We start from the raw sequence: 13,106 nt of genomic DNA, 5'->3' as shown, positions 1-13,106 counted from the left end.
GATCCTGTCTCCCAAACACTGGGATTAAAGACATGCACCATCACACCCTGTAGGTTTCTCTTCATTAAAGTTATATAGGTTATAATTAGTAAATTAATTTTGCACTTTTGGTCATTTTGTCCATGACCAAATGAATCTATACCTTAAATTTTGGTTTTGTAGGAAATGACTATTATGGGGAAAATGAATAAACAGTCCAATAAGAAACAAGCTAATACCTCTCATCCATCACCCACAAGGACAGCTCAAGGGCCTCCCTTAGTGTTTTAAACATATTTTCTGTCCACTATTTGTAAATTATTTTCTTGTCTCTGTGACACATCTTTCAGTAACAACTCAGCTTTTTCTTGGCTATTTGGATATATTTCCATGGTTTGGACCAAAACAGACAACCTTTTTCAGGATGGCTACAGTGATCAAAATTAAGTAGGTTTCCTCATGTGGCAGTACCTTCAAGACACACAGCAGCCTCTGATAACACTCTGGATGTTGTGTGGATAACATGGGATGACCTTCTGGGGGCACCAAACTCTGGTTTTGTGATTATTCAAGCTGAACGAACTTTAGCCAGTGGAGGCTAGAAGTGGAACTCTGCACATATAAAACTTAAAACTGGAGAAATGGCTCAGTGACAAAAGAGCACTGGCTGCTCTTCCAGAGGTCCTGAGTTCTATTCTCAGCAACCACATGGTGGCTCACAGCCATCTATAGTGTAGTCTGATGCCCTTTCTGACATAAAGTTGTACATGTAGATAAAGCACTCATACATATAATAAACAAACCTTTAAAAAAAACATAAAACTGACAAGAAAGAGGGATTTTAACTCATTTCACAGACCTTAGTCCATTTTAACCCATTTCACCAGCTGCTACTGTCAGGGCCCCTCAAGATTGTTCCCTGAGAGCCATAGATGCACTTTGGAGCAATGAAACTCAGTTAATCAACCTACTCATCCATACTGGCTTTTTCTTGAGTAGGTTTAGGATGGCAGACAAGAAAACATGGGCAACTAAAAACATTTTAATATGTACCGATTACCATGTTCTCTAAGACAGTAAAGCTAGAGAAGTAAATTAGTACATATGAAGAGAGTACTTTGTAAACTTCAAACCCTCAGGGAAATGCACTGTTACTATGGTTTTCTTTCACTCTCAGCAACTCCAAAATCTCTCCAAATTATATAAAATTTTAACTGTGGAAACTCAAGATGACACACTAGAGTCAGAGAGGAAACGTTTCTAATAGTTTTGAAAGCATGCATGAACAGCAACCCACAAATAATCTCATTAGGATTGTATGCATCTCGGCCTCAAGCCACACTTGTTCTGTACCATGACATTTGCAAGTATGCAGTGACCCTAAGCTCCTATAACAAGGAAAATTTCTTTTGTAAGAAAGTCTTAGTATTTCTCAAGAATCTCAGTGCTTCAGCTGAGCCAGTTTGATTTAGCAATCTGTCACGAGCACGTGGGTTCAGCTGCAAACGTTTCCTCCTTTAGTGCTGATTTCAGATTGAAAAGTGAGACCACTGCCAATGCCATGCCCCAACGGAGAACCATCCAAGAAAACAAGGCAAGCCCAAACACCTGTTAGATAAAACTGTAGGTTACCTTTGGCACAATGAGAGCCAGCTCTTCATGTTTCACAGAGAGAGCATCAGAAATAGGTAGGTAGGAGAGCCTGTTGCTAGGTGAGGAACTATTAAACCTAAGGCAAATGGGCTCTGGAGCCAGGCCACCTGGGATCCAACCCAAGCCTAGCCCACACCAGCCATATGACCTAGGGTGTGTTTCCATGACTCCTCTTTAGATGATAGTAATAGCAACAGCAAACTCACACTGCTGTTTTGATGATTAAATGGGATAATATGCAGAAGGACCTATAATAGTGCCTACTCCACCATAAACATCTGCTAATTATCATTTATCTCTAATTAGAATGGAAAAAAAATCAGAACAAAAAGAGACAAGAAGCATCATGGTAACTCATCATGTCCAACTCTCCATCAAACTTTAGTGCCTCGGTGTTCTCGGTAATTCCTGTTGAGTAAATGAATAAATGAACCAACCCTGACTCCTCAAACAGACATATAGATACTGTCGATACATTAGCCTTATTTCTCCTGGACCCTGTCACAGGAGCTGCTGCTTGCTACTGCAAACTGTTATTAATCAATGTAACGAAAAAGAGCAAATCATTTCAAACTTACTGGAAGGCTTTCAGAAGCCAGGGATTTGTTTTGGAGCAATGCTCCTGTCAGTGAGCAAGTGCGAACACAGTCAGATCCCTGAGTCCACATTCTGTTACGTTGCTTGTGGAGAAGGTGGAGTGTGACAGCAGATAGGATGCTGCAGCAGACCCGACGGTGGGCTGCTTAGCCCACAGCGAGCAGAGGCAATTGAAAACGCTGACGGATGTCTGTGGCATAGGCAGAGAGGAACATGGAATCACAGATCAAGACTGACTCCTTAGTGTAGGCATGTGCAACCCCAGGGAGTGCGAGGGAGTGGGAAAAGCAGGCTGAGGGCAGGACACGGAGGTGGGCACTGTCTGAAGAGCAGCAGGAAGAAGGTGGAGTGGGAAGGAAGTCGAAGAGGAGAGAGAAACAACGGCTCAGGGAAGCTGCTGTGCCCAGTGCTGTGGAGGAGGGAGTCTGCAAGAGCACTGGTTCAGGATAAAAGTGGACACCACTGCAGAGCATTCAGCGGCTTTGGAAACGAGACACAGGCTCAGTGCAGTGATGGCGAGGGGCCAGGCTGCAGCTGTCCAAGAAGTGAATGGGGCAGGAGGACATGATTAGGAGGCTCTGAACACAGAACGTTTCCTGAGAATCAGATCACTGAACATGAGCAGCTTTGGGCGGGGAGGGGCTGTCTCTGTGGAGAGGTCTCTGATATCTCTTGTAAGCCCAAGGTGATGAAAGCGGAGCTACTGGGTCGAATAAGTAAGCGCAGTAGTGGATGTATGGAGCAGTGGTGAAGAGTGCTGTGCCTGTTTGAAAGGAGGGGGAGAGAGGCGCCAGAGCCAATGGAGGAGAGAGGGAAGGGCAAGCAGAAACATGCAAGTTGTAAGGCCCAGTGCACCTTGTGCGCCGGTGTGACTAATGCAGCCCATTTGACCAGACTGTAGATACTGCTGTCCCTGCTTTCCATGCTCGTAGTTACCTGTGGCCTGAAAGTACTACCTGGAAAATTTCAGGAATAAACAATCCGTAGGTTTTAATTTGGATATCATTTTAAGTAAAATGATGAAATCTCATGTCACCCCATACCGTCCAGCTCAAAACATGAACCATCCTTTGCTGAGCCTATCCACAGTGCATATTACGCACCTGTGAGTAACTTAGCTTTCACTTACTGGACTGCTACCATGAAACAGTGGTTGGGTTCAAGTCTTACTGCCCAAAGCATAGAAGTAGTGATAAAGCTGGCAATTCTGACTTGCCAAGGAGCAGTCACAACACCAACACTCTGTAGGTGAAAAGGTATCCATTAGGAAAAGAGAAAAACTGGGCTGCAAACCTCAGAGTCATGGTAAAGAGGAGTCTTCTATTCATGAAACTGTACCAGGGATGTGGGGGGGGGGGTTAATAAAGGCTTTGAGGTTGCACAACAAATGTAAAAGTAATGTCTTATGGGAACAAATACAGTGTGGGGTTCAATACTAACTGTGGCTTCAGGTGTCTGCTGGAGGTCTAGAAAGATAGCCCTCAGTATAGCAGGAGGCAAGTGTAGTAAGGTAAGAGTCAAGGTCCAAATGGCCGGGGGAGAATGAGCCAGGGAAAGATAATCAGTCATCTCCCTATACAACTATATTTAATTTTTACTTGCTATTCTGTTCCCTAACTCATACTTTGGGTCTGAAGAGAAAAAAAGTACAGTTTTGATCTAAAATGTCCATTACTACGATGGTAAATGAGCGCACATTAGCAGCATGGAGCTCAATACTGTGAAGACCTACAAGTTAGCATTAAAAATATCTGTGAACACCTTGGCAAAACTTGTGAGAAAATATTTAAGACCAGGGAAATAAAAGTTGCATATGGAAAAAAAAATTCAAGTATTTTTAATGTATAGTGTTACTGTTTTTAAAAATGTAGCCTCTGGGACAAATGCTATCTTTACTAAAGTTGTCACAGATCTGTGATAGCAGTTTCTCCTGTTAAAACTGCAAACCACTGTCTTTGTGCATCTTCTGGGTCGCCCTTAGTCAAGCAGAAGCAATGCTCTACAATCACTTCCAGGTTATAAATCTAGTGCTACCAGTGCCCTCCCCAGCTGGGCCCCTCAGCCTGCAGAGTACCATGGCCTCACTTCCCAAAATAGCAGATTGAATTTCCCTGAGAGTTTCCTGCCCTGCTACTGGGGAAAGCTTGCTAGACTTATACAGCTCACAAGTCTCAGGCCTTAGGGCATGTATCACATAACAAAGTAGTTAATGTACACACAATGTCAGAGTGACAAGCCTGCACTTTATCTCGCTGGCCCTACAGCAAGCTCTTCAAGAATGAAGACCCCTTTCTTTTAAGCTTACCCACAACTCAACACAAGCTAGATATACAACAAATGTTTAGCAAGTACTTGGCTAATCAATCAACTGGTTGGAATCTAGCTCTTCAAGCAAATGACAGCAATAGGCCATGGATTATCATAGCTGTCAGAATTTTCACCTAAGAATGAGACTGTTTGCAGATCTAATCACTTGTTCTAACATGACCTGAACTGGCCTGTTGAAGTAACAGATAACACTGAAGAAAAGCTGGTCCTTACAAGCTTTGTTTTTCTAGCTTGCTTTGTCAATGCATTCCATAAGAGGTGAACTCCTCATTCCTGTTGCTCAAAACATACTTGGAAAAATGTCTTAAAGAGATCTGGCACCCCAGACTGAGCTAGCCAGGCCCTGCTCTAGGAACTGGAAGGAAGAAAAAAAAAAAATCAATGAAGTTTTTTTTTTTGTTTGTTTGTTTTAATCCAGAACTTGAAGAGGGGGGGCGCACAACATAGAAAACATGACTTTATTCCACATGCTCAACTTCAACTACCCTGGGTGGAATCTGGAAACTCAGAAGAGCCTGAGCACAGCTCTCAACAGAGCTGGATGAGGCCACAGAATGAGGGAGGCCTCCCTCCACCAAGCGAATTAGCATAGCACCAGGACCTCCCCCACCTCTGCTCCAAGACCTCCCTCCCTATAAAAAGCCTAAATGACTGGCACCAGAGACTCAGGAAGTTATTTCACATGTACATGTCTGCATCACAATGAGCTCAGTGGGCTAACCCCAGCACAGAGAACAGTGGGTGCCAGGAAAAGACAAAAGAAAAATGAACTGCTGAAAAGTCCCTGAGCAGAAGTGACCCCTGTCCTCTGCCATGTTGTCCAAGTCTGATCTGGAGTCCATAGTCTCACCCGTAAAACAAAAGACAGAGTTCTAGACTGACAGGGTAACAGGACCCTCATCACCCCAACTGTCAGCAGGTTAGGGTGCTGGGGTCTCTGCTCCTGTGACCCTATGAAATCCAGTGGAAACCACAAAAGGGTCAGGGAGAGGGAATTCTTCATTTGCTGTTCCAGCAAGACCCAATTTTTAGATGTTTCCATGTGCAATGGGCAAGACTTGGGGACTACAGTACTCTCTCCCCGGGACATCTCTGTTCAAACAAGATCCATTGAGAAATGTGGACAGCAAACAGCTCCTTATTCCAGTCACTTCAGAAGAGCCACCTCTGACTTCTCAAGACTAACATGTTCTTTATACTTGTCAGAAAACAAATGGAACTTAAGTTAATATCTGGAATGGAAGAAAATACAGCAACCACAAAAAACAGATAATTAAATCAAGAAGAGTACTTTTCAGACATAACATCACACACGCCAAGCGTGTTCTCAGAACCATCCAGAACAAAGTTACAGAAGTTACTTAGAAGCTAAATTTAAGTGGATTAATTCCTGGAGGGCATCATTTAGGAATAGACCACCACAACTCTGTGGGCCATGCCAAAATGGCTCTCCCATTTTTTTCTTTGTAAGACCGGGGAATTCATAAATAGTGTACAAATAGGTGTGAGACATTTAGATCAAGGCTCATTGTTTCACTCACCACCCACTTTGGAACTGTGGCTGAGATATTCAGTGTTCTGAAATAAGACATCCCAAATAGATGCCTTGACAGTCATCCTACCCAACCTCAGACGCATCACAGAGACCCTTTGGGAAGCATATCCAACATAGGATCAGTTCTCCTCAAGTACTTTCATTGCTGGGCAGCCCGGTATGAGGAAATCTAGTCATGTGTTTGATGGAGAACACTGTCTTTCACAAAACTCTTCTTTGTCTTCAGAGTTGTACCCTCTCCTGCTTCCCCACTGGGAGGGAAAATAACAAATTGCTTTCTACCATACGGCAGCCTTTTGAGTATCTAAAGACGATTACCTCGTTGCCCCTACCCAGCCTTCCCAATCTGACTGCTTTCAGATGTCCTGCTTTCTCCACGCTGTGTCACTGCCCCAGATAAACACTAGCCTATCAGTGACCCTCCTAAAACGAGGATCCCAGAGCAGAAGACTCAACAGAATGGCCACGGAGTTCAGGAAGACTACAGCAAAGCTCTGCTCTCCACAACAGCAGCGCCATCACATTGCCCCCAGGCTCACAGAAGACCGCATTCCCATCTCCTACATAAAATAATGGGAAAACAGACACTCTTAATTTTATACAGATATGATTTTGATTAAAAAAATCCAAATATTGTATATATCTCTAGTCTCAACCTACCAAAAACAGTTTCCTAAAGTCATATGGAACATATATTTTACAAAGTCCTTATTGTATGCAAGTCAGAGGACCAGCTGCAGGAGTCAGTTTTCTCCTTTTACCATGAGGATCCCAAGGATCGAACTCAGGTCAGCTGTTAGGCTCAGTGGCAAGGGCCTTTACCTGTTGAGCCAACTTGCCAACCTGTACTTTCAATCAAGGAATATATCAGACGAGAGAGAGAGAGAGAGAGAGAGAGAGAGAGAGAGAGAGAGAGAGAGAGACAGACAGACTAATATGACATTCAACTATTTGCTCAGTTCCAAGCATTAAAAAAATACACACCATAAATAAAATCCAAGCTCTGAGTTCACAGCTTCTCAGTGGCTCCCATTCCCCAGGACATACAGAGGTAGAGTTTGTATTTGCTACTCTCATTTCTGAAGAGTTTTGTATTTTTATTCCTCTGCCTCTGCTATATACAAAGTGGCAACTGAGTCTATTTTCATTTAAGTAATTCCAGTGCTGAATAAAGCCGCATACCCACCAGCATGGTAACACCACCCAAACACTGAGGTGACTCATACATGACTAATACTCTTGGGGAATCCTTCCTAGTTCTCAGCAACTAAAGCATAGAGTACTGCTAAGTGATACACTTAAGAGTCAGTCGGAAACAACTACTATCAGTACAAATATGTGGTTGCAGAAAAATATGCTTTCTCCTTGCTTTTGGAGAGTCTCTTGAAGGCTGCTGGCACATTTCCATGACCCATGGCCCCCAAATTGCTGGCATGATTCTGAGCTGACCTTTGGAACCTGAGTCTCTCAATTATTTGAGTCCTAGGACATGCTCTTACTCACAGAACACAATGCCTAGTACCTGACCTTCATCTGGCTTCAGGGTTTTCCTTCCCATTTACTGGCAGAGACAAGTCAAAGCAAGTGGGGGAAAAAAAAAAAAAAAAAAAGCTTGCTCTTTCAGAGTGTCCATGTTCCCACCCCCAGGGGACAAAGGTTTGAGGTGGTGCATTCATGGGGATGCATGTGTACTACACATTGTGCACATGGACTGAAGACACACCGTTGCTCTGCAAATCAAATACGTACACTTAATATACACCAAATTTAAAAAGGTTTTTGTTTTGTTTTGAAGACAGGGTTTCTCTATGTAGTCTTGGTTGTCCTAGAGCTCTGTATGTAGACCAAGCTGGCCTCAAACTCACAGATTCTCCTCTGCCTCCCAAGTGCTAAACCTAGGAGGCTATTTTGTAAGGAGGACATTTAACCCCACTAGACTGAGGCTCTCCTACCTGGGTTCTGGGTTCTGGCTGTATTAGTCTGGGGGGCTTTCCCTTGCATGTTTGGCTTCATTATAACTATGAGCTTCAAGAGAAAGACAGTGCCTTGCCACATCTTCTATCCTGATCCATTCAGGCTTCTCTCCAATGACCCTAAACCCTGCAGCAGGGTACTGAAAGGCACTGTCACGGGGCCCCTCTAAAGGATGGCCAAAAAGGAATTCATAATCCAGGAAGGTCACAGGCTCATGAGGCCAGAGAGGACCAAGGTAACACTCAGTCCAATAACTCAATTCGACTGAAACTTGTTTGAAAAGGAAACAAAGTCAGAGAGGTGAATCACAATATAAGCAAATGCCAAAGCTCATATTAGAACAGAGGGCTCCTCAAAGGCCAGGTAAAACATGAAACCCAGCTGAGGCTCCTTTCTATATAAGCCATGACCATGGCTAAAACATGTGGTTCTAATCATACAGGGCTGGAAGTCCTTGAACACCCCAGAATACACAGATCTGCTCACCACAAACTTTTGACTCCAAGCTAGTTTCATTTTTATTTTACTCAGTTTAATTTGGTGCCTAGATTTGTACTAGGTAGAAGAAAGTACCACAAAATAACAATGCCTGAGCTTGTCTGCCTAGAAGATTACAGTCCATGGTGAGGAGCAAGCACTGAGCATGACAGTCCAGGCTAAGAGTGACAATGGCAGGAGGAGAGTGCACTGCACTTGGAAAGAAGAGCAACCAGGAGCTGAGAGCATGAGAAAGGGAGCAGCAGAGACTTCTACCTTGGCGGTGCTGGAACCACCCTGCTTATCTGTGTTGTCTCCATAAAGTAAATGTTGCCCTCTACTTATCTAAAAGGATTCTGAGAAGTCAGAGCAGATACAAACAAATAAGATGGGCACAGCATGTGGTTAACCCCTGAGTTCAATTCCTAGCACTGTATAACTTGGCATACTGGTACATGCCTATTATCCGGGTGCTTGGGAAGTGGAGACAAGATGATGAGAAGTTCAAGGTTGTCTTTGGCTGCATACTAAGTTCAGGAAAGTCTGGGCTGCGTAAGAATCCATCTCAAAACAAAAATAAATACAAATACATACAAACAAAATCCAAAACACAAAAGCAGCAGTGTAATGCATACTTAAAGACGAGTTCCTGGCACCAGTCTTAAGTGAAGGAGAAACTCATTACTGTTTCCTGTAAGATCTACAATACTCCAGCATAGAAGACAAGTGCTTTACTTCATAACCTGGAGAAGGTGCAATGTAATCATCTGCATTATGTAATACTCAAGGGAAACAAGATCAGGGTCAATATTATTTCCCAGTGCCACAAGCTTAAAAGGACCAACTCAGTTTTTCTATCTCCATCTTCTTCTTTGGTAAAACTGATAGAGTCCTAAGGTCCCATGAAACCCTTTTGAAAACACAAAACACAAGCTTCCCTAATCTTTGTTGACTAGATGCTCACATCTCAACATAAAAATCTCCCCCACATAGGTTCTATGCATGACTTCTACAGGTCCATATTTGTTTGGTTTTGTTACTGGTGCTTAGTATTTGTAAGAGAAAGAAAGCAAACAGAGATCACTTTCAAAAATGAGGGCAATGAGTAAATGGACTGGAGAAGATGGGAACTAAAATTAGACTAAGCTGAAAGAAGGGGAAGCTGTGGGGGTGGGGGATGTTTTACAAAGGCCCTCAAAACAATGAGGCGATTCCTCCCAGGTTAGAGAGGTGCTGGGCTCTCATGTTTTTAGCAGGAGGAGGCACTATGCACTCAGAGAGAGTACCACCACATCAGTCCAGTGCAAGAACACTGCTCCATGCCAGTGTCACAGAACCAAGTCTCCTCAGCCTGGACCTCTGCTCTGTTCAGCACTCCACAGTCAGCATTCCAGGGTACTATGAGGTTTCCTGAGAATTTCCAGCGGAAGCTTGAACTTGCCTGTGAAAGGGAATCCAAAGACTCCCAGCCCTGTTAGTCTCAAAGGAGACCTCTGGCCTCTAGAAAGCCCAGACCAGTAGACACTGGGAGCTGCATTCAGAAAGCGACTTGGAGTTCTTTTAAAACATTAATAATCTGCCTGTGCTACTGCAACTGAAGAGAGGATGGTGTGAAATGAAAGGTGTCACATTAATGTGGGAAGGGCTGTGTATCTGGATGGAGAACAAAAAAATACACAGACCTTAAAAACTGTAAACAAGATGCTTGGGCTAATATGAGTATTTCTGTTCCAAGACAGTATAACAGTCTTAACTATGCCCACATATAACATGGAAAATCCAAATTAGTAACTTCTAAGATTCATGCTGACAGAGAAATAAGCTTAGATAGACTCTTTCTTTAAAAATCCCTTAGATTTGTTTATTTTATATATATATATGTATGTATGTATGTATGTATGTATGTATGTATGTATGTATGTATTATGTGTGTGCATCATATGGATGCCTGGTGCCTATGGAGGTCAAAAGAGGGTGCTAGATTCCCTGGACCTGGAATTATAGGCAGTTGTGAGCCATCATATGGATTCTGGAAAATAAACCTTGGTCTGCTTTGATAGCAAGCATTCTTAACTGCTGAACCATCTTCCCAGCCCCTTGGGTAGATTCTTAAATATACAGGGCTGGGATACCGCTCAATGGTAGAGTGCTTGCCAGGTATGAGCAAGGCCCTGAGTTTGATCCCCAATACTGCAAAACCAAATAACATAAACGAAACCAACCAAACTAACCCAAACCATGTTCTAACCTGGTGCCATATCCTTGCATTTTTGGTCCTAGAACCCTACCTAGGTGCGACATGGGAAGGAGGAAAGGACAGAGAGCACATAGACACAGATCAGGTAGTCTAAGCTCTGTAATAGCACACTGGAAAGCTCAGTATGTTAAATATATATATTTGTTTTTTCAAGATAGGGTTTCTCCGTAGCTTTGGAGCCTGTCCTGGAACTAACAGAGATCCGCCTCCCTCTGCCTCCAGAGTGCTGGGATTAATGGCGTGCGCCACCACCGCCTGGGCCTATTATATATAGTTTTATATACATATACAGCCATACATCTACGTATAATATATACTATATATAGTTGAACAGCGAGATGAGAGTGTTGGAAGAGGCAGGGTTACTGCATACAGATAAACAAGAAGGCAGCATTACTATATACAACTGAAGGAGGAGGCAGGTTTAGCTATCTTGGTAGGAGCAGTCATTGTAGGGAAGCAATTTTTAGGTCATGAACTTGCGCTCACAATGTGGGTGATGGGGAGCAGCTGTGAACATTTTCTGCAGAATTTATCACCATCCTGAGAGGGGTGAGCTGAAAGCTTTGCCATCCTCTAAATCTTACCCAGAGAAAGCTTTTGCCATTCCCATGGGCTTCAGATACTTGTGTCACTGACCGCCACACCCATGCCAACCACACACCCTTACTAAGGACTTCACTGCTTCCTACAACCTGGTTTCAGAGTAATGTTTAAATCTTCTATATTAATGTAATCTTTGACTATTTCTCAATACCATGTCTATACTCAGATGATAAATAAACAGGGCCATTAGAAAGGATATTTTCAATGCAGCAACTTCCTGCTTCTAGGAGTAGCAGACCACAGACAGTAAAAGCCTCTGCAAAGCAAATGTTCTCAGCAAATGATGAGGGCCCATGGCCCAGCTGGTTTTCTAATGCACACTGTTGACTCTCTGCCCCTTTCTCCTTGTGTCGACTTTCTGAAACAGTACTTAGCCCCTACCTACCTGCTACAAGTGTTCATAGAGAGAATACTCTTAAAAGTAAAATTTACCACCCAAATTTCTAAAATGAATCACCAAATATTGGATGAGGTGGTTGGTAACTGTATCAGGAAACAGAAACCAGTCTGAGTGAGTCACCTCTATGATCAAAGATAACACAGCCACAGCCTGGGCCTGGTGACAAACAAATGGCCAAAGCAATCACATGTCAGAATCTTGTGTTTAATGGCTTCTCACATGGAAATGCGCACGTCAGCTACGTGAAACCAGGAAGCATAGGCCAGAGTGCCACACAAACTTTAAACACATGCGCTCGAGTCTCATGTTCTTATACTGCATGTCCAAGTCCATTTCAATTTTTTAGTAGATACATTAAAGGCACCAACTTGTCAAGAAGTAAGAAGAAAGCAAAAGCTTAATAATACAACAGTTGGGAAATATAAATGCTTTGTGGAGGCTGGCATGTTAAGGTGCTTAATCCAAAATAAAAGTGGTCAAGAAGGTGACAGACACCGCAGAAGAGGTAACAGAGCCTTTGGTGATGTCCCTCAAGCAAGAACACCTGTAGCTGGTGTGTAACCACATGTACTCTAAGCTTTGGGATCTTTCTTAGGCACCTCAAGTTTGGAAGAGAAAGTAAGTGGGATCTTGGACAATGTGGCATTGCCACAGGCATGCCAGGTTCTGGATGCTCTGATTCCTCCAGAGTAAAGAGCTATATATCCTATAGTCTTTTAAACTACAGGACAGGGAATACATGCTAGGATTAAGCCTGCTCCATCATACATGTGTTGGCTGGCCCAGTATAGAACAATGCAAACCATAGGCAGCTTTTTCAAAAGAATAGCTCCTATCAACACCACATACCCATTAGCAGGTCTCCAAGGGAAGCACTGCCAACAAAGTAGGTGCCAACACAGTAAGCTCCCAGGTCTACCGTATAAGCAAGCACCTTACTCTAAAGCACTAGAGAACAGTCAGGAGCAATGGCAGAAAGTCTCACCATACCGTAGGTTTCACACAATGGCTTTCTAAGACAATATGCTGATTATAATTCTCCAAATAAGAACAAGATAAAGCATTTCCTCCAAGTTTCCTATACCATGGCACTACCTGATGATGAAAGGAACAAAAGGTGCCAAGCTGAGTGCAGACGACGTGCCATCCATCGGAGATGGGTAGAGTCTCTCCAGCACCAAGAGTAAGAGGAACATACTGGGACGGCGATCAGGTTCTCCCGTCTCACTGAAAAGAAGTTATTGTACATGAAAGATTTAAGACTGGAGAAGTCAGGCACC

At 43.3% G+C, this 13,106-nt stretch overlaps 1 protein-coding gene across 3 annotated transcripts in view; it reads right to left on the bottom strand.

Moving 5' to 3' along the window:
* The window catches only part of Thada (THADA armadillo repeat containing), a 301,738-nt gene that overhangs the window by 154,957 nt on the left and 133,675 nt on the right, over positions 1–13,106 (bottom strand). For 2 of the 3 annotated variants that reach the window (XM_050146143.1, XM_050146142.1), the window contains exon 28: positions 12,922–13,053. The exons of the other annotated variant lie outside the window; for it this stretch is intronic. In XM_050146143.1, coding sequence (XP_050002100.1) covers positions 12,922–13,053 — 132 coding nt within the window. The remainder of the gene's footprint in view (positions 1–12,921; positions 13,054–13,106) is intronic. 3 annotated transcript variants of the gene reach the window in all.

This window comes from Alexandromys fortis, unplaced genomic scaffold (assembly GCF_014885135.2).
Source record: "Alexandromys fortis isolate MF-2015 unplaced genomic scaffold, M_Fortis_MF-2015_v1.1 scaffold_42, whole genome shotgun sequence".
NCBI classification, from domain to species: Eukaryota; Metazoa; Chordata; class Mammalia; order Rodentia; family Cricetidae; genus Alexandromys; species Alexandromys fortis.
Note: the sequence above shows the minus strand (reverse complement) of the source record. Positions and strands in the feature narration are given on the sequence as shown.